The sequence below is a fragment of the Delphinus delphis genome, chromosome 1 (genome assembly GCF_949987515.2).
Source record: "Delphinus delphis chromosome 1, mDelDel1.2, whole genome shotgun sequence".
NCBI classification, from domain to species: Eukaryota; Metazoa; Chordata; class Mammalia; order Artiodactyla; family Delphinidae; genus Delphinus; species Delphinus delphis.
This window is the reverse complement of record NC_082683.1, coordinates 82,574,282-82,601,012: the sequence shown is the minus strand read 5'-3', so window position 1 is coordinate 82,601,012 and position 26,731 is coordinate 82,574,282. Positions and strand designations below refer to the sequence as shown.

Genomic DNA, 26,731 nt, shown 5'->3' with positions numbered 1-26,731 from the left:
GTCAGAGGACGAAGACTGCTACTGTCGATAACATCGTTAATGTACTAAAATTCCTATTATGTATATCATCATTAACATACAAACCCAGGTTGTTTCTCCAGGGCAAGATGAGCTGATGGACCCCCAAGCCACGGACCACCTGGTCTGAGCCTCATAAACCAGAACATCCCGACTCCCGAAACTATGATGAAGAAATGTCACAAGATGATGATTAGTCCCAGCTTTCGTTCTTCCCCTTAAAAAAAAAAATCCCTAACTCAAAGACCAAGATGGAGTGGATCTGAAGCTTGTCTCTCTCTCTTGCTTGGCGCCGTGTAATAAACCCTTACTTTGCTGAAAACACCTGCTGTCAAGAGTTTGGCTTTCTGTCCAGGTGCGCATGAGGCCTTGCTTGGTTACAAACCTAAGTATATCTGAAGGATCTGATAAAAATGTTTTATTCTGTCTTTTACCCTCCACATGGCTAATTCAAACGTAAGAACTCTTATAATCAGGTACCATTTTTACCTTTCTGATTACTCACCGATAAAATAAAGATAATAAAACAACTATCTCAAACGACTGTTGTCAGGAATAAATGCAAAGTATTTAGAACCTATAATATGGCAAGTGCTCAATAAATAGTTAATAGTAAGGTTACCAGCTTCATGTCTTTGCAGTCCCTTCTTCTCAAATCATAACTCCACTAACGCCATCCTTTGCTCATGCTACTTTCTCTACCTAGAATGCCTTTTACGCCTTATCTCTTAAGATCAGGCACAAAAGTGAAACCTCCCCAGGTAACAACCAAAACAATCAAACATTCCCAATTCAGTGCTCCCTCCCACAGAATTATTATTAGACCACAGGTCTAGTCACACTGACTTGTACGACTTTTCTATATATTTGTATTTCCAGGGGTTAGAAATAATGTTCTAGAAATAATGTTCATCAATTTGGTATCTCAATGCCTAGCTTAGAGAAATACAAGAAGCATTCAATAGAATGTATTGGATAAACATTGTATTTCCTTCCACATTGAAAGTTTCTTCACTGAAGTAAGGGGAAGTAGCTATTTTGTTGAGCCGGTGATAAAATACAGAGAGAAATGTATTCACTCATCAATAGTTAAATTGGAAATTATCTGATACGTTAAAAATGGGATCATTTCATTGATTCTGTCCTACACTTGCCTCCCACAGTGCCTCCACTGTTTTACTAAACACATCTTGGGCATTACTGCAGGGGAAAGAAAATGAATACCATAGTTGAAAACACCTTAAATCTAATTTCCTGATGCAACAAAATTGTATCACAGGTAAATGGAGAATAATATTTTAAATAAAATATACCAGGAGTTTCTTTTCTTAACTAGAAATTTGGTGTGAAATGTCCAGACACAGGATTCCCTCTTTTAATAGTCTGTGGGTTTCTTAACAGCAAAAATCTTGCCTAATTTAATTTTTAATCTTCCCAAGTGCCCAATACAAAACTAAAATGAAATGGGTTCTGTCTTCTCTCACTACGGGATCCATCTAGGAAACAGACCTACTCTTATTCACTACTGTGTGTTCTCAGCACCTAGCACTAAATGTTGAATGAAGGTACAGACTTGTATCATATCCCCCAACGCTCGAGAATAGGACCTTTTTTTCATCTCTATAAACCCAGCATCTGACATGTAGCAAGCACGAGATGTTTTGTGAGTTAGTGCATGATCTTTGGGTCCCTTTCTTTGAGTGGTTCATTGATTCCCATGCCACCCTACTTCCTCCAGTCCTTGCTCTGGAATGAGGAAAAGATCTGATTCTACCTCAACTTAAGTTAACTTCAGTTAACCTCTAAGATATAATGAAGAAAGAATGACAGTAACACTGAATATGGAGTCAGAAGATTGAGTTTGATGTAAATTACCGAGAAGCATTTTTATAAGCAAATTAAAAACATGCACAGTAAAACGGAAATGTAACAATATGCCAATACCATATTAATCAAAGCTAAGATGCGTCGGCTGTAAATTGCATCCTAATTTCAGAGAAGCTGAAATGTAAGAACGTCCTACTCACTAAAGTATGATAAATTTATAGGACCATACTTTTTCCTTCTGAGGAGACACTATGTGTCTCGTTGCTTACTTCATAGGTTTATGAAAGTGTAAATGTTTTAAATAGCGACATGCAGTGACCTACAGACACAGTATGCTGATTAAATAACCAAATTATGATTTACCTAGAGAAGCTGCCTCATTCCACATAGTACATTTATTTTTAATGCCAACAGATAACTATTGGCACTAAATTAATGCCAATAACTTCTTAAGCAGAGTAAATCATACAACCCATGTTTATGTCTATTATTATGGTGCCATTACAGTGGTATGTGAGACTGTTACGTCTATTCACAGATATCAAATTAGCTGAATGCTTTGATGAGCTTTATTTTCAATTTTATACTTTATTAATTTAATTGCAATCATTCAGGACTGCTAATTAGCCAAACAACAAATGCATGTTTTTTTTAAAAAAACACCTTTACCACACTCACTAGTTTTATCTAACAAGGCTTCAAACTATCTTAATATGCATAATAGTTCCCAATGAAGAGCGCAACCATCAGTTATCCAGACCATTTTATCCTAATGCTTATGGAAGGCTATATTCTTAAAAGAGATGCCTAAAACAAAAGTTATCTCCTCATAAAAAGAATGTTATGATAAAAGCCATATTCTTAAGCAAGGGCCTTATGTCTAATTTTTTGTAGAAATGACTACAAATGTCATTTATAAAAACTCTAACATTCTGTAAAAAAATCACTCCAAAAAAAATAACAATAGGGAAATACAGTACCCATTTTGCATAAAATTTAATTTGCCACATATAACTCTAAAGAAAATTACAAAGAGCGCCTATCTTTCTTCTTCATAACTCCAGTTTAGGGAATTCCCTGGGAGTCCAATGGTTAGGACTGACTCCATGCTTCCACTGCAGTGGGCATGGGCTCAATCCCTGGTCAGGGAACTAAGATCCTGCAAGCTGCGTGGTGAGGCCAATAAAATAATAATAATAATAATTCCAGTTTATATTTTATTGCAACAGATTAGAAGGTGGTGATATTCACAATCCATGACCGAAAAAGGAAGACCATTTCCCACTGACTCCACAGCAGAAACATCACAGAGGAGGAAGGATTCTGACTGGCCCAGTATGGATCAAATGCCTAGCCCGAACGTCAGAGTGCCAAATATCACCAGAAGGAAAGGTGTGAAAAGGTACCAGGTAAGTTAAAGATGAGAACCAATACAACCCCCAAAAGGTATCATTTAAAAGAAAGGTGATAGTGACATAAATACATTGTTCTATACTTAGTCCTGTCCGATAACTTATTGACAAAATATACAGAAAGAATACTAATTAAATGTGCAGGATCTACTGTATAGCACAGGGAACTCTACTCAATGTCTGAGGTGACCTAAATGGGAAGGAAACCCAAAAAAGAGGGGATATATGTATATGTATAGCTGATTCGCTTTGCTATACAGTAGAAACTAACACAACATTGTAAAGCAACTATACTCCAATAATTTTTTTTTTAATGTGGATGAAAAAAAATTTAGGAGAAAGTGATGTGCCCAAACAAAGATAAGTTGTAAATACTCACACCCAGGTTTAAAAAAAAAAAAAATCAAACACAGCAAGCTAAGAAGGGGAAAGGAAGGGAAAACAATTGTGCAAGCTAAAATATGAGTGAAGAATACTGACTGTCACAAAAATGAACGTAACCTCACCTATTTTAACAAAAGTTTTGGATTTACAAAGCAGGTAACAGCCCACTCCACTCTGTCAGTCAGACCACACTTAGAATAATGAATTCAGTTTCAGACCTCCCTTTAAGGGGTGGAGAAATAGAGTACCATATTCAGGAAGCAACAACTGAAAAAACAGAGGACTGAAACCATGTCACATAAAAGTAACTTAAATACTTTCCAACTCTGAATGAGTCTATCAATTTGAAAGGTTTCTTTAGGGAGATTTTGGTGGGCATATTTGAGGAAATTTTTATGAAGGCTCAATAGTTACTGAGTACATAACAATGGGATGTTTTGCTGTCCTTTGGCAAGCACAGGGAAAGCTAAAGCTATCTTCTATTTACTGAGCTTTGTTCCAGCTATTGAGTTAGGATATTTTCTCATTTGATCCTCACAACTACTGATTAAGTAAATACTATTATCCCTGTTCTACAGATGAGAAAACTGAGGCTGAAAGAGGCTGAGTAAATTGACCAAGATCACAGGTCTAGCAGATGGCTGAATAAAAACCTGAACCCATATCTAACACCAAAGACCATGTTTTATACTATGCTGAGTGCCTCCATAATAAAGACAGGTTTCTGCATATAAAAATATGCATTCTTGGAAATTAAAATAATCCTGAAACATTATTTTACATCTCTAAAGTAGTTCCCCCTCCAAAAAAATTCAAACATCCCTTAATGATGATTAGAGAATTAAATTAGCACTCATTCATAGTACTCTATGGCACGATTCTTAAAAAGTAATATGTGGAATTTGTGTAGCTCCAGAATGTTTATGTTTTCCTTTTCCACAAAAACTAAAGAAAGCTTATAACCTTCATTCATTAATCCTAATTCTGGCAATTTATTCCAAGGAAATAATTCAGCAGAGACAGAAATGTTCACTCACAAACACACACAGTATTATCTGTAAAAATTACAGAAGCAATCTAGATACCAAATATTTAAGGGTAAAATAAATTATGATATAGTCACACAAAGGAGTATTTATGTATTTCTTTTAAAATATAGTAATGAGGTTCATGTAGAAACACAGGAATGATGTCTATGCTTTAAACGAAAATAGCAAACCATGTATATAACTGTGTAAAAATATATGCATATAAATAATAAAAGGTAATAAAACTAAAACAATATGTGTGTTATGGTGATGACATTATGCATGATTTTTAATAGATCTTTATTGGCGTATAACTGCTTCACAATACTGTGTTAGTGTCTGTTGTACACCAAAGTACGTGATTTTTAATTTCTTAAAATTGTCTTTAATGTTTCTACTCTATTGTTAACTGTCAAAAGCAGGTTATAAAATAATGATACTATTTTTATAAATTTCTAAGACTTGCTTTACCCATGCATATAGAAGGGGCCCGGCTCCTAAAGAGCTCATAATATACTTCAGGACACATTTACATGTGTAGCAAGAAAAAAATTGTTATTTAAAACAAACAGTAACCACAGCTCTAAGAAAAATGGGAGGGAAAACAATGAGGATGTATGGGGAAAGAGAATTCCAGGCAGGGGAAAAGCAACTGCAAAAGCCCTAAAATGGAATGCCTGGCCAATGATGCTAATGTGCCCAAAGCTGAGAAGTTTAATTATAATAATTAAAAAGTCAGTACCCAGTTACCCCCAGCATACCACAGACAGCTGCACAGTTCTGAGAACATGACCTGCATCAGTTGGTTTCTGTATAGAGCTGCTTTTCCTGGCAAATCCTTTAAGGCCTTCTTTACCCATAGCTGCTTAAGCATCTCCTTTTTATTCTGAGGATCCATATGGCGATGAACCCTACAACATCCACTCATGGTTCATCCTAAGGGTCTCATGCAACTCCAGCCCCTCACCTGACACACGCCTGTACTTTGCAGAACATTCAGTGGGCCTGTGAAACTGAGAAAAGTGAAGCCAGCCCCTTCTAAAGCTTGATATGAAAGGGGCAGATCTCAAGAAGGAAAGCTGAATTCAGTATGCAGGAAAGCTGTAGGGAGGTTAGTGGGGACAGAGTACAGGGAGTAGAAGCTAGAGATATGGAAACATCCAAGGGGTACAGAAAAGACCCAGCAACAGGCCACAGGGCTGAGGCTCAGGGGAAAACAGACAACAAATTTCCAACAGTGGGAATGTACAAGAAACTTGTAAATAAAAGAACTTCTCCATTTTAAGCTGTTCCCTATGTTGCAATATAATCCCTGCCACTACTCCCAAATTTTCAGTAAAGCTCTACTACAAATACTGCTTTGTGACTGATGCTTTGGAGGAATCAAGGCAGATACCAAAATGACAGGCTCAAGAGACAACATACAAGTGGGTTCTAAAATAGAGCAGAAGCACAGAAGTAAGGCATGACTAAGAGAAACACAAGCTCCCTGAAACTCTCCAAAAATATTTGGTTATTCCTACCATCTATAGATTGGGGATTTGAAAAAGGACGAAGGAGGACCCCATAAGCTCGTGGACATGGCTACACTCCGATGGCTAACAACTAGATCATACCCAGTCAAACAATTAATAGATGAAAAAAGAAAAGCACCTAAATACATGGTTCATAAGATTAAAAAGGGGTTGTTTAAAATTACTTCATGGAAAAGGTGACCCTGATGTAACCCTTAAAGGATAAGAGTTGAAGAACAGAGGATACAGGAAGAGATATTCCAGGCATGGCTAATATCATGAATAAGGCTCCAAAGCCAGGAATGAGTGTGGCCTGTTCAGAAAACAGTGCAGAAACTGGCCTATTTGGAACAGAGAGTAGTCACTGGCAGGCAATGGAATAAAAGATTAGCCAGGTAAGGTGAGACCAGATAAAGGAAGGTTCTGAAATCCAGGAAGAGAAATCTGAACTTTGACAAGCATTCATGGGAAGAGAAAGAAAACTGCTTTGTTCTGTTTTTGTTCTTTGTTTGGTTTTATTAAGATTATAAAATAGTTTGGCAATGTAGACTGGTCTCTTCCCTGCCTTATAATACTGGCCCACTGATTTCCTACCCCTCCCTACCCCCCCGTTCCTGTTATATAATCTCAGGTACACAACTATCACTTCTCTGAAGATAATGCCTTTACTCATGTTTGAACTAGTACCCCATCTCCAACTGCCTGTCAGACAATTACCCTTAAAAATTCTTCAAATGGGCTTCCCTGGTGGCGCAGTGGTTGAGCGCCTGCCTGCCGATGCAGGGGACACGGGTTCATGCCCCGGTCCGGGAAGATCCCACATGCCGCGGAGCGGCTAGGCCCGTGAGCCATGGCCGCTGAGCCTGCGCGTCGGGGGCCACAAAAGTGAGAGGCCCGCGTACCTTAAAAACAAAACAAAAAAAAATTCTTCAACTATCCTACATCATTTGTCCACCCTATAAATACTTACTGAATGTCTATCCTATGACATGTGCAAACTAGGAATTTAAAGATGACTCAGTCCATGTCCTCCAGAAACTCACAGTCTGATGCAGGTAGAAGCCAAGAAAATAAACTACCATACAGAGTGGTAACTAGAGTAGGGGAATGCTTAGAGCAGCCTGAGAGCAGAGGACAACAACATCAGTTTGGAGATCAGGAAAAGACAGGAAAGTGCTAACTGAACTGAGTCTTGAAGGAAAATAAACATCAGAGGGTGGGAAGAAGTGGTGGGGATGACTGTGATTACAATAAGACTGCAACGGCTGGGCAAGAGCCTGTCCTACTCAGAGTGTGTTAATTCCATATAGCTGGCTGAGTCGAAGTAGCAAAGGACCAGATCATGAACATCATTCACTCATGCTAAGAATTTTGTATTTTAGAATAGCTGAAAGATTTTAATGAAGAAATAACATGATTATATTTGTGTTTAAACTGAAAGAGTACCACCAAGCTTCTTCCTCCCATAAAATGCAACAAAAATCTAATAAGGGCTGCTACTGGCATTCAATTTATCTCCAGTTATTCATTCCTACCCTCTTTCTAGGCTTAGCTCACATTCTTCATAAAACCTTCCCTAACTCTTCCCAAACACATTAATCTCTTCTTTCTCAGAATTTTTAATATATGACTGTCTGTACACTGCATTGTCATCATCTTACATTTTTAACTAATTCACACTTAAAGATGTCATATATTTTTTTAATGTATGTGTAACACACACGCACACATACACACACCTCTCCATCCCATAGCACCTAGTAATACAACATTCAATACTTCCTTTGCACTGAAATACATGGTCTCCTTTATCCATGAGTAAAAAGATTCCACTGTTCCCCATATAAATAATAAACAAAATAAGATGTACGATTAAGCAAAACTAGGGTGAAAAAGGTTAGTACGGTGGTCATGTAGAATGAATACAAGAGAACTTTCTGGGGAGATGAAAATGTTCTAATTTATGAAAGGGATGTGTTATACTATCGTACCCATTTATTTTAAAAAAGTACAAGATGTGTACAGCTCAATATATATAAATTTTACCTAAACACCTGTAAAAATCAGGGGCGGGGAGCAAGGAGCTATAAGAAACAAGAATGGTAAGATGTTAACGGCACTTCTTGTGTGAAGTGTATAGGAGGTCCATTATATTATTCTGCTTACTTTGAATGTGTGTGCAATTTCCCATAATAAAAAGTAAATTTCACCCAGTCAAATCATATGTAACTAAAAAATTATTCAGAACATTAAATTACTCATTCTCCCAATGTCTGGAATAAAATGACACTGTAACTTTTAAAGTGATTTTATTATCTTTATTAACTATCTGGTTCTAAGGAATATCTTCTAAGACAAATCTACTGTCAATAGCATAGACAAATAAAGGTCAAGCACTCACAGGTTCCTTCATTAGGCACCAGATAGTAAAATTAATTCGCCCTGTTACCACAGTCACCCGACAAGCCAGTAAAATATAAAGTTAGAATTTTCTCATCTTCAAACTATGATGCCAAAGATAGCAACTGAAAGATATCCAAATGATTATGGAAGTATATTATCTACAAAGATAGATTTGACACCATTCTTAATGGTTTTATAGTAATTCAACCATTTTACCTCAGTAATTTAAACATCATGCTTATCTGCTCATAATTTGCACTCTCCTCCCACAAACTAATGTGTAAAATAAAGATTTTCCTCACTACTGCCAGTGCAAAAGATTAACAACAATCTTTTGTTCAGTAAATTAACTGTTGCATAATTTAATCCCCCAAAAAGTTTACAAAGTTTCTCAAAAAGAGGTTTGTAAAGCATTTTATATAATAATGAATAAACACTTAAATTATTTAATAAAACTGATTGCATTATACCATCTTGCTATTATTGCTATTTCCCATTAGATTATATTTAAAATTTCCCTCGCTCAATAATCTATGGCCTTATTAATCAGTAACTACTTTAGCTGTGACTGGAAGGGACTTGAAAAGAGCTTCTGGGTTGCTGATAATATTTTTATCTGGGTGCAGATGACGGTGATGATTACATGAGTGAGTTCTATTTGTGAAAACCCTTCAAGCTCTACACTTACATGTATTTTTCTACAACTATGTAATACTCCAATAAAACAAAGTTTTTAATTAAAAAAATCATAAAAGCAAGCCAGAGCTGTTAGGGCTGTCCTCAAATCCCCCTCTCCCATACTAAAACACCTGTTCTATGCACTAAAACACTTCTCTGTAAAAATGTAATTCAAAGTTATTTTATAGCATTCAGCATTTTCTATTGGCATATTCCCAGATAATAAATAACTTCCATTTGCAACTGGGAGATCAGAAAGCACACAATCTAACAGAAAATTTTGTTTATATTTTCCAGAATAAATCATTTTAAAAGCAAACTGAAGAGAGGAAAAGTGAATAGGTACTGTACTGTCCTGACAAAGAAGCAAATCATTTTCAACTTTGTTAAGCAGATTTAGGAAGGAAAAGAAAGACCACTGCTTCAGACTAATAAGATAAAGAAGCCAGGGGAAGGTTAGTAAGAACTTCATGGGAAGGAAGGCCACTTGTCAGTGTTTTAGTCCAAAATCTACTACTAATAAGATATATTAGGCAAGTCAAAACCAAAGGCAACAGTACCTGCCCAAAGAAATGAAGTAAAATGGATGAAAGCACTATGCTAAGATTTAATATGAAATATCCAATAGTAGCAAGAATGCGTTGGAAGTAGCCTTTTCTCATTCATTTGCTGAAGAAAAGTGACTCCCAGCAAATAAAAAATTGTCTTGTAACGCCACAACAGTAACTCAATTCTCTCTCTTCCTTCTCTAATCTTACAATCTCCCAAAGTTAAGTTTAAACATTAAAATTCTCGAGGGAGAAGCAGCGGAATATTATCAAAAGGGATCTGGATCCTTATCTAGAACACACTTTCACGTTCCACCTGCGAGTCAGGGAAACGAACCTTGCCCTCCAAATACCTCGGAACCGATTCAGCTTTTCCGATGAAATGCTCGGGCGTTCACTGGCCAACTCGAAGGGGACACCACTTTAGAAAGCAACTTTGCCAAATGGACCCAGGATAGTTCACACAAACCATCCTCGCGACTTTCAACAGCAACTACTAAGGAATCGTGCCAAACCTCACTCATCCAATGACTTAGACAACAGCCTCCAGCCTGGTGAGTCCAATCCCCTTCCTCAAATCACATATACACGTCCACAAAGCAAATCCACGGTCTGTCAGGAGATGAGATGGCAAAACAAGAATACACCCATAAAGTTGATGCAAAAAGGAGGTGGTGGTGCGGATGCAAGAAAGGGGAGGACATCAGGGGCGACGGCCTCGGGGCAGAGGCACGGGTTTGCTAGCGAGCGCAGGAAAAAGATTCGCACACCCGGGGGCAGAGTGAGCAGCCGGACAGGCCGGCGGAGCGCAGGGAGCACGGGGGACGCCCGCGCCGCGGGGACACCGGACATCCTGACATTGGAGCCTGGCAGCGGCCGCAGCCGGCCCCCTCTCCGCTTGACCTCGCGGGGCAAAGGCACTCGTCCGCCGGGCGAAGAAGAAGAGAGCGCGGGGAGCTCACGTTCGGGCCCGGGAAGGCGGCGCGGCCACGGGCCTTCTTACCCGTGCAGGCCGAGGGCGCGGCGCCGCTTGTGGAGCAGGCAAAGCAGCAGGAACGCGGCCCCCGCCAGCGAGGAGTTTCGCACGGTCAGGTACTTGCTGAAGGCCGCCATGGCACAGTCTTTGCTAGCGAGACGGGGACAGGCTCGGTAACACGGCGGCGACTACCGTAGTGCAGGAAGCGCGGGGGAGACTGGGAGGACAGGAGCGCGCTGGGGGCGGGCAGTGCCGGCCGCGCAGGACCGCCCCCTGGCGCGCGCCGCCGCACCGGCCGCGCGCCGGAGCCCACCTCGGACTTTGGCTCGTGGGGAGCGCGCGCGGGCGCCACGGAGGCCGGAAAGGTCCCGGGACGCACTCTGCGCACGCGTGGACCCTCGCAGGGTCTCTGGGAAAGCGGGCTCGGAGACGGCCCTGGGCCTCCCTCTGCTGCTCTTGGCTGCTGCTGGGTCAGTGTGTCGCCCCTAGCTCACCCCTACCCCCCCACCTCCGCGCGCACACACGCGCAGGCTTTCACACGAACTGGAAAAGCGGGCCTGGCCTGCGCCGGGGGCTTCGTGGGACCTGCCACTCCACCTCCAGGATGGGCCGTTACCACCCTCTTAAAGGAGCCAGGAAGAAGGGAAACGGCCCCGTTACAGAGCATTTACACAAAACTGAGGGCACTGTAATCCTTTAGATGAAAACAGCTGTCCGGGACTCTCCGAGGTGTACGGAAGTGTGGAAAGAATGACTACAAATCAAAAACCTTTTGCCAAGTCGGTGTTTTCTAAACCATAGATTATAGTCTCTAGGGGATTGTGATATCGGTTTGATAGATGGAGACCACCACTTCTTTTTTTTTAATGAAATCTAGAAGAATAGAACACAATAGAACAATCTGAGAGTGCATTACATGTAAAGGAGTTGTTTTGAGAAATTTTTATACCAGTCTTTTATATCTATGTGTCCTGAGGAGTGATACAAAATGTATTTCTTGGGCTTCCCTGGTGGCGCAGTGGTTGAGAGTCCGCCTGCCGATGCAGGGGACACGGGTTCGTGCCCCGGTCCGGGAAGATCCCACATGCCGTGGAGCGGCTGGGCCCGTGAGCCATGGCCGCTGAGCCTGCGCGTCCGGAGCCTGTGCTCCGCAACGGGAGAGGCCACAACAGTGAGAGGCCCGCGCACGGCAAAAAAAAAAAAAAAAAAAATTATTTCTTAATGTGGATCTGATCAAACAAAAAGTTTGAGAAACACTGTTCTTTGCAGAGGGACATTCAGACGTAACAAGAGTGCATTGTATTAATGCTGGCCTTACTCTCAGAATCAGACGGGCATTACAGATTACAGCATTCTTCTGTCAGGCCTGATGATACAGAATTTCTTATCCTTAGCATTTAGACTCGGGTATGTACAGTGACTAGCGAGTCCCTGTCTTTAGTTGAGGAAACGAGAAAAAAGCAAGTGTGTCAGTCAGAAAATAAGTACATAAAACCTTGCATAATACACATATTAAAGTAGCCCACTCTGAAGTAGCCCACAAAACAGTAGTTTCCTAGGTGTTTTCTCAATATAAATTGGTAGTTGCCTAATAAAGATTACAAGAGTCACTCAGTAAGACAAGAGGGAAAGTTACTAATTCACTAATAAATTGCATAGTACTGTGAAAGTGTTAGGGACCTTGGGAGAAAGTGACTGTATCATCTTGGAGTTTGTAGCACTGAAGGAAGGGCATGCAAGTTTAGTCCAAAACATGTCTAATTAGTAAATAGATTATATTTCAAAGAAAAGATATATTTAGGAAGTAGACTATAGTTCAGAGGAAAGATAAGAATGACTCATTGGGCAAGATATTCTAAAAGATACCCTTGTTCAAGGAGCATGAGTGATTCTTAAAAAATGAAATTAGGGGCTTCCCTGGTGGCGCAGTGGTTGAGAGTCTGCCTGCTGATGCAGGGGTCACGGGTTCGTGCCCCGGTCCGGGAGGATCCCACATGCCGCGGAACAGCTAGGCTCGTGAGCCATGGCCACTGAGCCTGCGTGTCCGGAGCCTGTGCTCCAAAATGGGAGAGGCCACAACAGTGAGAGGCCTGCGTACCGCAAAAAAAAAAAAAAAAAATGAAATTAGTTAATAATGAGCTCAAATAATTTTAGTTGTTCATAAAGCCCATCATATAAAAACCACCAGGGACAAACCTGTAACCCAACAAAGTTAGGTTTATTAACTTACTGCAGCAAAGGAAACCCCACACAGCAGAGGAAGCAGAGGAATTGTGGGTATGTCTCCGAAACAGGGAGGAAATGGGGATCATTATGGTATCAGGGGAAGGGAAGCGTTTAGGTAGATTCTAAATAAAACAGTACTTAATAGGCTCAGAGCAAATCAGATCTGTATGTAAAGGGGTTAATATCAGACCTGGCTTGAGAAGCAGACTAGTGGTTCTATTTTCTTGAAAGATAAATTTAAGATTAACGTAGAGTATTGTGTCCAAACCCCCGCACTGAAAATTAAAGCCAATTCTCTAAATCAAAGTGACCTGTAGGGTATACACCCCCCAGGCAAGAAAGGAATGTTCTGTTCTCACTAATATGAGTTCCAAACAATGAAGTTTCTGTCAACCTAGGATTTTAGAGAATGTTCCTTAGCACTGTGTCCTTTGATAATTAACCAAAGCAATTTTTCGGATTTATACTTTATAATACTAAATGATTTTTTAAGTGTGAATTAATTGGGAGATCTTCAGGAGCTCTGAGTTTTAAAGAATTTGAACTATTGGAAATAGGGAGGAGAGGGGCATACGGAGCTAGGGAATCTAGAAAGCCTCTTGAAGAGATGTTGTGACAGCCAGCCTCCAACACTGTCCCAGATGATCCTTGCTTCCTGGTATTTATGCCTTTGTGTAATCTCCCTCATGCTAGGACTGGTCTGTGTAACCGAAAGAGTATGGCAAAAGTGATGGTATGTGACTTCTGAAACCAGATCATAAAAGGCATTGTGGTTTCCGCCTTGGTCTCTCAGATTGCCTGCTGCTGGGGAAGCCAGCTGTGCAGAGAACAAATAGCCCTAGGGAAGAACTGAGGACTCCTACCAAGAGCCAGCACCAGGTTCCCAGCTTAGGAAGCAGATCTGCCATCCCCAGTCAAGCCTCAGATGACTGCAGCCTCATGAACCATCCCAAGCCAGAACACTCAACCAAGACGCTCCTAAATTCCTGACTCACACAAACTGTAGAAGATAATAAATGCTGGTCGTTGCTTTCAACTACTAAATTTTGGAGTAATATGTTATGCAGCTGATGTGATTTGGGCCAGGCCTTGAAAAATGGATGGAAGAAAAGGCTTTAGGAGAAGATATAATAGGAGCAAAGCTACAGAGACAAGAAGGTACAAAGCAGATTCAGGAAGATGATTAACTCTGGTGTGGATGGAGGTTCAAGAAGGGGTGTGAGGGCTTCCCTGGTGGCGCAGTGGTTGAGAGTCCGCCTGCCGATGCGGGGGACACGGGTTCGTGGCTCAGTCCGGGAAGATCCCACATGCCACGGGGCAGCTAGGCCTGTGAGCCATGGCCGCTGATCCTGCACGTCCGGAGCCTGTGCTCCGCAACGGGAGAGGCCACAACAGTGAGAGGCCCACGTACAGCAAAAAAAAAAAAAAAAAAAAAAAAGAAGGGGTGTGAAATGAGAGAAAAGGATGAAATGTTTAATGGAAGATCTAGAACACTAAGTTAACCAGGTGGGATTTTCTTCTGCATGTAAGAGGGAGTATTGCGGGTTTGGGGGAAGGGTAGTGACCTCAGCCATCAGTTAAGGAAGACCAGGTTAGTGGCAGCGTGTAGGGCAGATTGAAGGAGCGAAGCATCAAGTAGAGAAACCAGTTTGAACACTCTTGAAATAATATAGGTAAAATGTTGTGGGCATCTGAGAGAGTGCAGCACAGAGCAAACAGGAAGGAAAGGACTTTGTGGATTCAAATTGGGTGGGGATGGGCGAGATCATTACTTAGTAGGAAGAAAAATTTTTTATTAACTCCGAAATTTCCTGGTTGAGTGCCTGAGAGGATAATAATATTTCCCAGAGAGCAGGGGCACACAAATGGCACACCTTGGCAGGAAAGATATTGAGATGCAGATGAATAAATTCCTCACTGGTTCCTCATCACCAAGATAAACCCCAAGACCCTTAGCATCTTACAGAAAGGCAGTAATGATATAAGCTGTGCCTACCTCTCTGAATTCCTAACTTGGCACTCTTCCCCTCCAACAGGTATACTCTACCTCTGCCCCAGGACACACTTCTATTCCCCTCTGTGGTTTTCCCTCGAGTATGCTATTCCTTCTACCTGAAATACCAATCCCGTTCTGCCCTAACATCCTTTAAGCTGAAGCTTTGATGGTCTCCGACCCCAAAGTGTTTTCTGACCACTTCCCCCCACTGCCACCCCCACTCCCTGCAAAGTTAATCACTCCCCTCTTTGTACTACTTATGTTCATATGTAGTTCTATTAATGTAGAACTAGGGTGTTGGGGAGGCAGATCTTAAAACTTTTTTAAAGAGAAACAGCCAATCATTTCTCTGACAAGGTAAACACCTCTAGTCACAAGGAACAGTTCATCTTTGCTTAGAAAAGAAGCACTTGAGAAGCCCTTCTTACTGACACATTTATAGGAGAGTTTGGTACCCATTGGATTGGGGAAAGTACGTAACAGGACATCTGGACAAGACCATTCCTCCAAATAACCCTAGTTAGCCCAAATTGGTAATGTGAAAATTTGCCTAGGATTGCCTTCTGGGAAGAAAGACTGAGATGTCAACCTCTTTCCTTTTGAGGTTCCATATTATTAGAACCTTCTGATAGACTGAGACAGTCCTGTCTCATAAGCTTGGGATCCTAAAGAGAAACTCCCAGGGGAAATAGGAAGCCTGGGCTGGTGAACTAGTTCAAAAACAGCCTCATGGCCACAAGGAGAACTGGTTCCAGCACAGTACTTGGCTAAGTCATGAAGGCCATCCAAATTCAGCCATCTAGGAATACCCGAGTTCTTTGGGAACAGTATCAAAGCATAGAAAAACTTTGGGAGTCCATGCTTCAGCCACTGTACAAGCTGTGCACCCAGGACGACATGACAGGGGAGCAAGGATGCTGAGGACAGCCAACTCGCAATGGCAACAGCAGCTAGTACCCACAGAGTTTTGGCAGTAGTTCCCTCTCTTACCTGGAGACGGACAACTTTTAACTTCTCTGGGCTAAATTACTGCCTGTGGTTTTCGGTGAATTAGGTGAGAAAGGCAGCCTCAAGGGTAAGACACAGATTTTCCTAATAAGGGCCTAACTGAGCAATTAATTGGAAAAATAAATGATATGAAATGATATGTGACTATTACCCCAAACTGATGGAGCAGGTCATACTGATTAAAAGCATTCACACACATAATTGTGCTTTTTGTTTCTTTAGAATAGATATATCTTTAGGCCCTATATACTGTTGGCACACAGCATATGTTTGTTAACCTGAACAAATATTTTGGAGTGTTAAGAGGAATACCAAGTGGAAATGCCCAGTACGTAATCAGAAAATTAAGATCTAGTTCATAGGAAAAAAGGTTAGTATTAAACATTTATTCATATGAAAATATTTGTTAATGACTTACTGTGTGCCAGGAACTGAGGCCATAGGTGAGAAAAACAGAATAGTCCTAACCCAGAACAGTCTAGTAGGTGAACAGATATTAAGCAAATAATCAAATAAATATAAAATTCCAAATATAATAAGAGTTTCAAACACACATTTAGAAAAAATATACATGGATTTAGAGGTCTTCCATACACAAAACAGATGAATCCTTGGAACTGAATAAGAGTTAAAAAGAAGAATGGGCAGTTGAGAAGTGGAGTGTAATCCTATGAAACACCTACATTTTAAGGATAAAGGAAGGAAAAGGAGCCAGGACAGTGAGAATACTTTAAAAGGTAGTATGAGAATGCAGAGACATGAGAATCAGAGAAGTCAAGATAAAAGAGAGTTCCAGTAGGATATAGGAGCATTAATTCTGATCAGTAAGTATTGGAGATACATTCCTTTGTGAAGCCTTTTCTGGACTCTCTTTTCCTCTCTTTGGTGTCCCCAAGGCACACTGTTCTGATTTCTGTCACAGCTCCTAAAATGCTAATTTATTTAAATGGCAGTAACCATTACAAGGGAAGAAACCAAGTCTTATTTTTCTTTAATCCTGCATCATCTCAATAAAAAGAATTGGATCCATACCTCATCAGCCAAACAAAATAAAAAGAATAATTTCCAAATTGATCAAAGGATGAATAAAAAGAAAAAAGAAATTTAAAGAAACTATAAAACTATTGGAAGGAAACATAAAATAATTCTTCATGAAATAATTTTCTTATAACCTTGGCACAAGAAAGACCTTTACAAGTATTAAATCCAGAAACTGTAGAAGAAAAAAATTGATGCTTGGCTACTAAAAATAATTTCTTCATGACAAAAAACACAATAAACTGAGCAGAAAGAAAACTGTAGGAAACAATTGCACTTTATTTCATAGACTAGTGGTTCATTTTCCTAAAAGTACATCAAATCAGTAAGAAAAAGACCATAGCTAAATAGAAATGGGTAAATAATATGAAATATAGTTCATAGAATAAAAAATTAAAATTAATATGAAACAATGCTTTTTGTCACACATGATAAGTGATACAAAATAAAACTACACTAAAATACAATTTTCACCTACCAGATTGGCAAAGATCCCAAATTTTTTAAAACATACTATGAAATTTTTAAATTAATATTTCTGAGGGGCAGGTAAATTAGAGCAAACTATAAAATAATTGATCAAAAGCTTTAAAATAGTCACAAATGCACATACTCTATGACCTAGTAATTCACTTCAGGGAATTGATTCTGTAGATGTACTCTCAGATAAGTGAAATGTCATAGATATAATGCATCTTTGTAAAAGAAAGGAATTGGGAATATTCTTTAATTCCTATCAGTGAAAAACTGGTTAAATAAATGTAATGGAATATTGTACATGCATTAAAGTAATGAAGCAATTCTGTATGTACTACTATGGAATGATATCAAAATATACTATTAAGCAGAAAAAAAAAAACCAGGAGCAGAATAGTATGTGAAATGTGTTACCATTCATAAAAGGAGTGGGGAGGTGAGCAATATATACTTACTTGCTTATAGATGAATGTAATATCTTTGGAAGGATACTCATGAAGTTGATCGTATTGACTAGTTGCAGGAAGGGTAAAATTGTGGTGAAAGGCAGGAAGAAATATTTGCACCGAATAAATTTGTACCTTTTATATTTTTCACCTTGTGAATATATCGTCTATTACATTTCAGAAAAAAATTTAATGAGGTGAAATTCACATAACATAAAATTAACTATTTTGAAGTCAACAATTCAGTGGCATTTAGTACATTCACAATATTAGACAACTGCCGCCTGTATCTAGATCTAAAATATTTTCATCACCTCAAAAGAAAACCCCATACCCATTAAGCAGTTACTCTCCACTGTCCCCTCCCCTCAGCCTCTGGCAACCACCAATCTTCTTTCTCTATGGATTTATCTATTCTGGATATTTCATATAAATGAAATCATACAATAAGTGACATTTTGTGTCTGGCCTCCTTTACATACCATAATGTTTCCCAGGTTCATCCACATTGTAGCCTTCCTTTCTATGACTGAACAATGTTACATTGTATGGATAGACCACATTTTATTTATCCACTCGTCAGCTAAGGACATTTGGATTCTTTCTACCTTTGGGCTACTGTGAATAGTGCTGCTATGAACATCCATGTACAAGTATTTGCTTGAGTACCTGATTTCAATTCCTTTGGGTGTACACCTGGGAGTAAAATTGCTAGACATATAGTAATTCTATGCTTAAAGTTTTTGAGGAGCCGCCAAACTGTTTTTCACAGCAACTGAACCATTTTGTGTTTCCACCAGCAATGAATGGGGGTTCTAATTCTTTGACATTCTCACCAACACCTGTTATTGTTTGGGTTTTTGATCATAGCCATCCTAGTGAGTCTGAATACTCATTGTGGTAATGATTTGTATTTTCCTAGTGACTAATGATGGAGAGTACATATTCATGTGCTTGTTTGCCCTTGTGTATCCTCTTTGGAGAAATGTCTGTTCAAGTCCTTTGTCCTTTTTAAAATTGGGTTGTTTTCGTTGTTGAGTTGTAAGAGTTCTTTATATATTCTGGATACTAGATCTTTATCAGATATATGATTTGAAAGTAGTTTCTCTCATTCTTTAGGTTGTCTTTTCACTTTCTTGATCATGTCCCTTAATGCACATTAGTTTTTAATTTTGACCAAGTCCAGTTTATCTGTTTTTTCTTTTGTTGCTTATGCTTTTGGTGACATATCTAAGAATCTATTGCCAAATCCAAGGTCATGAAGATTTATCTTTTATCTTCTTCTAAGTGTTTTATTGTTTTAGCTCTTATATTTAGACCTTTGATCCATTTTTAGTTAATTTTTGCATATGGTATGAAGTTGTCTAATTTTCTTCTTTTTTGTGTGGATATCCAGTTATCCCAGAACTATTTTTGAACCTATTATATTTTTTAAATGAACTTTAAGTATAAAAAAAATAAACTTAGTCTTTTCAGGCTTTCCTCCTTTTGGGGGGTGTAAAAGTTTTGGGGTCTCATACATAACTAAGGAATTGTAGAGGCCCCTTCATTTATCAGTTCTCTGTCTGTACTATCTGTGACTGAAGCGTCATTGTCTCAGCCTGCACAGTTCCTTCCATGCCAGGAGATTTTGGATGAGGCTAGGATCTTCCAACCTAGCATTTAGCTGACCTGGTACACTCTGCAGCTAAAGAACCCCTCTCTCCTCCTGTCTCAGGCAAGATCTTTTTATTCTCTTCAAACCCCAGTCTCAGTTTAAGCTTTGACAATCAAAAGTCATAAAGCCATCCTACCAAGGCCAGCTGAAACAATGAAGCATAGAGCTTGCTCCATGAATGGGAAAGGGAAAGGGGAAACGATAGGGAGAAAACATAAACTGATATTATGCTGCTACCCATGTATTGGGAACCTACTTACAAGAAATTTGAAAGCAAAGAAGATAGTCCCCACCCTCTTGAAATTAACAATGTAAGGACAAACACAGGCTAGGGAGTTATAAGGCGCCAAGTTTCTGATAACATTTATTTCTGTATTTACTTTTACATTTACATTCACTTCAGTTCTCTGTCTGGTCCACTGTGCCCCACACTTGCATGCTCAGTTCCAATCATTTTTAAGCAAATTCTGATTCAAATAGTAGTTACAGTATTGATGCCCTATCTGACAGGCTAAATTCTCAGTCATCCACTTGTATGTGGGATCCAGTCAACCAGACACAGCTCCTGGGCCTCTGTAAAGCAAAGTTTGATTCATTATTCAACTGAATACCACCATCTCTCTTTTAGAATTATTGTGCTGCCCTGACCCCGGCTGGGACCGGACACTATGCTGAGTCTTCTCAGACCTCCTTCGCAGAACTAGAACTTTGCACAATTCCATGGCCAGCCTAGGGTCCTGCTCCCCAGTCCCTTTATATGACTATTGGCCATTGTCTGATTCCTGGATTCTCTACCACTCTATGCTATCCATCAGAATGGAAATTTAAAAGGCTGCTAGAATTTGGTGTGTCGGGCAAACCATAATAAAGCCAGAAAGATATGAAATAAAAAAGCTATAAAAAGGCCAATGAAGTCTTTACTATTTTCATTTATATAATTTTTAAAAAACTGAAAATGCATACTGTTTTACCAATATAGTTGACCCTTGAGCAACATGGGTTTGAACTGAGTGGGTCCACTTTCATACAAATTTTTCTCAGTAAATATAGTACCTGTGTTTTCATTTTGCAGGTCTTTAAATTAACAAGTTTGGAGGAAAGTTTGTCTTTGATAAGGGGTCACAATATATGGAATCAAAAGAAGTAGGGTTTGAGTCCTGATTCTATCCAAACTGTTTCACCTTTCATCTCAGGTGAGTCATTGATCAATTCCTTTGTTTTTGAGGCAGAGAAAGCAGCACTGATTTTCAGCTGGGCAGCGGGGTCAGTGCCCCTAACTCCCACATTGCTCAACGGTCAACGGTGTGGCTGTATATTGTAGTGATAAATTGTGAGATAAGAAAAATGTAAATTGGCTTATAATTAAATTGCAGATCTAAATTAATTCATCCTATGTTGTCTCAATTGCCTATTCATACAATGTTTCAAAGATCTATCAGGGATATTTAGGGAAAAAGGACTGAAACATAAAACATTTAAAACTATAAGGTGACTTATTTAATGTAAAAATGAGCATAGGCAAAAATGCCTTAGAAGTTTCCAAAAGGAGCAGAATAATATGAATGGAATTAGCATGGTGAAAAGTTCTCTGTTCTCTGAATGTTCCTTTTATAGACTCTTATTCTTACATGATGGTTGTGGTATCATTTCTTGTCTCTCTGAGACTATGAATGATAGTTATTTTTAAGTTGTCTTCTCTCTGCACACTCTGTTTTCTCCAAGTTATTATTTCTTTTTTAAAAAAATTTATTTATTTATTTAATTTATTTTTGGCTGCGTGGGGTCTTTGTTGCTCGTGCAGGCTTTTCTCTAGTTGCGGCAAGCAGTGGCTACTCTTCATTGTGGTGCGCGGGGTTCTCATTGCAGTGGCTTCTCTTGTTGTGGAGCACAGGCTCTAGGCACGTGGGCTTCAGTAGTTGTGGCACGCAGGCACAGTAGTTGTGGCTCGCGGGCTCTAGAGTGCAGGCTCAGTAGTTGTGACGCACGGGCTTAGTTGCTCCGTGGCATGTGGGAATCTTCCTGGGCCAGGGCTTGAACCCATGTCCCCTGCTTTGGCAGGCGGATTCTTAACCACTGCGCCACCAGGGAAGTCCCCAAGTTGTTATTTCTATCATGCCTTTATCTTCCACATAGGAGATTTTCCTTGGATGTCTAATAACCCTTGATTTTGTGTTCATGATCCTTGATCGTGTGGAACAATTTTTAAAGCCTAAAAATTAGCACTGATTAAAAAGAAAAATACCACCAACATGTAGGTATTTTACTTTATTCAACTGACTTAGTTTACTTTATTTACTTTATGCCTTCATGTCTATTCCTATATTTACTTGGGCCCTACTTTGTGAAACAGGTTCAAGAAGATGATTATTTAAATCATAATGATAACTCTGAGGGGGAAAGCTATAAAAGGGTAAGCATGAGCAGAAGATTGTAAAGCTACAATGGACCTTTTTTTTGATGCTAATGCTTTTTTAAAATTGAAGTATAGCTGATTTACAATTTTGTGCTAGTTTCAGGTGTATAGCAAGTGATTCAGTTATACATGTATCTATATCTATTCTTTTTCAGAATCTTTTCCCTTATAGGTTATTACAGAATATTGAGTAGAGTTCCCTGTGCTATACAGTAGGTCCTTGTTGATTATCTATTTTATATATACTAGCATGTGTATGTTAATCCCAAACTCCTAATTTATCCCTCTCCTTTCTTTCCCCTTTGGTAACCATAAGTTTGTTTTCTATGTCTGTGGGTCTATTTGTTCTGTATATAAGTTCATTTGTATAACTTTCTTTTAGAGTCCACATATAAATGATATCATATGATATTTGTCTTTCTCTGTCTTACTTCATCTAGTATGATAATCTCTAGGTTCATCCATGTTGCTGCAAATTATATAATTTCATTCTTTTTATGGCTGAGTAATATTCCATTGTGTATATATACCACATCTTCTTTATCCATTCATCTGTCAATGGGCATTTAGTTTTTAAAAAACTAAAAGTAGAGCTACCGTATGATCCTGCAATCCCACTCCTGGGCATATATCCAGAGAACGCCATAATTCAAAAAGCACGCCAATGTTCACTGCATCACTATTTACAATAGCAAGACATGGAAGCAAACTAAATGTCCATCGACAGATAAATGGATCTTTACATCTAGACCCATGGCCTTATTTACAGATGAAGAAACTGAGTTAAGGAGAGGTGAAGTGACTTGGCCAATATTCTGTGACTAATTAGTGACAAAATCAGTATAATCTTCCCTATTCTATTTTTTGTTTCTATATTCTTCCCAGCTCCTTCCTCTGTAATATAGTTACAGGAAGACAGACCCATTCAGAGTAGTGTATAAATGTTGGTACCCACTTGAATTCAAATATTTCTGTTTAAAGTTGTTAACTTGAGGTTTTTAATAATCAAAGCAGGATTATTAGAAAATAAATAATGAGATTCATTAAACAAATTAAGAAATTGCCAATTAAATATATCTTTTTAAAGAAAGCTATACATAGGAAAGTTGACTTGATTACCAATCCGTAACCATTAAGAAGGTTTTGATTGTTTTGTTTAAATTTTTTGTTTATTTTCATCTTATGATCTATTTATTCTATTCTCTTGGTCTCAACTAATTGCTCCCTAATATCCCTGATAGCACCTTGGAGCAGCTTTGTTCATAGTTTCATTTGTGCTACAAGAATGAATGGAGGGCTTCCCTGGTGGCGCAGTGGTTGAGAGTCCGCCTGCCGATGCAGGGGACACGGGTTCGTGCCCCGGTCCGGGAAGATCCCACGTGTCGCGGAGCGGTTGGGCTCGTGAGCCATGGCTGCTGAGCCTGTGCTCCGCAACGGGAGAGGCCACAACAGCGAGAGGCCCGTGTACAGCAAAAAAAAAAAAAAAAAAAAAAAGAATGAGTGGATATTTTTTCATCATGACAAAATATATGAACCTTACTCCTAAAGTCAGCTCCGAAACGAGGAAACTCTAGCAGCAATCTCACTAAAGTCAAGAACAACAGATGCCTGCTATCTCCACTATTATTTAACATTCTCTGGAGTTACTACCCAGTGTAATTAGACTACTGGAAACAATGAGGCAGAAGAAAATAAGAAGTAAATCTATCTATTTGCAGATAAGATGGTGATATACCTGGAAAACCCTAGAATAGGGGTCAGCAAATTATGGACCACAGGTGAAATTCAGCCCCTCATCTGTTTTTTAAATAAAGTTTTAATGGAACACAGCTATGTCTACTCATTTCTGACTTGTCTATGGCCGCTTTTGCACTACAATGGCAGGGTTGAGTAGTTGCATCAGAGACCTTTACACCATCAGGTCTAACATATTTACTCTCTGGTCCTTTACATAAAATGTTTGCTGACTTCTGCCCTAGAGAATCAACGGTAAAATTATCTCAAACAATAAAAGAATTACAAAAGGTAGCAAGATATAAATTTACCATGCAAGAATCAATAACATTCATATATACAAATAACAACCAGTTAGAAGATATAATGGATGAGAAGACCCCATTTACAATAGCATCAAAAAAGAAAAAATATTTCAGAATAAACCTAATAATAAATGTTCAAAACCAATATGAAGAAAATTATAAAACATTCCCAAAAGACACAATAGTAGTTTTGAACAAATAGAAAGACATCCCCGTTCTTGGTTAGGATGTTTCAACATCATCAGTATGTGAGTTCTCCCTTAGTAAACACTGCAATTTCAAGTAAAATTCCAACGAGCTTTGTTTGGAAGTAGATAAGTTAATCCCAAAGTTCATATGGGAAAATAAACATGCAAGAACAGCTGACAAGAAAGCATTTAACCCTTTCAGATATTAAAATATACTATAATGCCTCTATAATTAAAAGTGTGGTATTGATACATGAATAGATAGACCAATGGAATAGTATAGAAAATCCAGAAATGGAGCCAACTGCATATAACAGTCTAGCATATGATAAATGTGGTATCTCTCATCACTGGGCAAATATAATTTTTTTTTTAATAAATGGTGTTGAGACAACTGGATAACCATTTGAAAAAAGATAAATTTAAGTCCATTTCTCACACCATACACCAGAATAAACTCCAAATGGATCAGATATCTAAATGTAAAAAATAAATTACACAAGTACTGCAGGAAAACATGAGTGAATTCCCCTATAACACAGATATCAGAAAAGTCTTTCTAACTATAATTAAAAATCCAGATGCAGTAAAAGAAAAAGATTGATAAATATAAGGACTAAAAATTTAAAAACTTTGATATGTCCAAAAAACAGCATAAGCAAAGTCAAAAGACAGATGATAAACTAGAAGAAAATATTTGCAACTTACATTCCAGTTAATGGGATAATATCCCTAATTTATAAATAACGTATAAAACCTGAAAGAAAAAACGCCTATAGAAAAATGGGCAAATGACAAAACACAGACAATTTACAAAAAGAGATATAAAAAATGGCCTTTAAACATATTGAAAGATGTCTAATAAGAGAAATTAATGGAAGTAAATTTCTTACCAATAGCAAGTTACCCTCTGGCAATAATATGAGGAAAACAGACACCCTCATACATCACTGTGGGAATGGAAAAAAAAAAAATGAGGGAAGTTGGGAAATACAAATACAAACACAAAATTATACATGCATTTACCCCTTGCCCAGAAATCCTACTTCTAGGAATTTAAATGCCCAAGGAAGTGGATCCACTTCCAGAAATACAAAAATCCATGCGCACAAAATTCTCTCTTGCAGCATTATTTGAAACTGCAAAATAATGGAAACCAGCCGAAGATTCAAGCATAGGACATTGATTGAAGAATCTTTGGTACAGGTACACAAAGAAATTCTATGCAGCTTTAAAAAAAAATAATAGAGAAGATTTCTGTGAATTGAAATGGAGTAATTTTGGGAGGTACGACTAAGTTTAGAAAAAGCAGAAGGGCTTACATAGGATATTATCTTTTACGTACAAAAAAAGGGAAAACAAGGATACATACATTTTTTTTGCTTATCTTTTTTTTTTCTTAAATTTATTTATTTATTTAACTTATTTATTTTTGGCCGCGTTGGGTCTTCGTTGCTGTGCACAGGCTTTCTCTAGCTGCGGTGAGCGGGGGCTACTCTTTGTTGTGGTGTGCGGGCTTCTCATTGCAAGTTGGAAAATGATCATTTTGCAACAATCACAGTAAAGATTGTATCAGGTAAGAATCACCAATGATGCTAAATCTAGGAGGAAATTTTCATAAGGAATAGGATATTTTCTCGATTCTAAATTATCTCTGCATAGTCCACCCATGATTTACAACGGAGAGGAAAATAGTAATTTTACACTGAATAAATTAGACAGCATCTTGACAGGGCAATCCAAATTAAAATCACCAATGGGGGACAGATGGACAGTTCATGCCTCTAACTGTGCTACCCTGAGAAAGAGCATCTCCCATGCAGTATTCTGATCTAGACTGCATAATATAAATCTAATTCTGAGGAAACATCAGAACAACCTGAAATGAGGAACACTTTTTTTTTAAAGAGAAGGGGGTACCAATTTGTCAAAAATGTAATGTTATAAAGACAAAAAAAGGCTTTAGAAATACTCCAGATTAAAGGAGGCTAAAGAGAGGTGACAGTTAAAAGCAATAGCTGATCCTAAACTGGATTTTTTATTGGGGGAGTAGGGGACTTTGTTAAGGACATTATTGGGTCAATAATTGACAAAATTGGAATACAACTGATAGATTAGAGTATTACACTGATGTCACTGAAAAAAAATAAAAAAAGTATTACACTGATGTCACTGAAATTGGTAACTATACTGTGACTATATTAGAGAATATCCACGTTCTAAGGAAGTATAGACTGAACTTTTTAGGAGTAAAAGGTCATAATTTTGGAGCAAAGGACCTTCAAATTGTTCAGGGAAAACACACACACACACACACACACACACAAATGATAAAGCAAAGTTTAAATAGTTACAATAGATAAATCTGGAAAAAGGGTATATGACTGTTTTGTGCAACTTCAATTTTTGCTACTTTTGGTAAGTTTGAAATTATTTTTTAAAAAGAAGTTTTTTA

General features: G+C 38.6%; 1 protein-coding gene across 1 annotated transcript in view; it reads right to left on the bottom strand.

Moving 5' to 3' along the window:
* Positions 1 to 11,018, bottom strand: part of ABCD3 (ATP binding cassette subfamily D member 3) — an 83,262-nt gene extending 72,244 nt beyond the window's left edge. The window contains exon 1 of the mRNA XM_060025939.1: positions 10,816 to 11,018. Within this exon, the coding sequence (XP_059881922.1) occupies positions 10,816 to 10,925 (110 nt within the window). The 5' untranslated portion in view covers positions 10,926 to 11,018. The remainder of the gene's footprint in view (positions 1 to 10,815) is intronic.
* Positions 11,019 to 26,731: the final 15,713 nt, after the last annotated feature.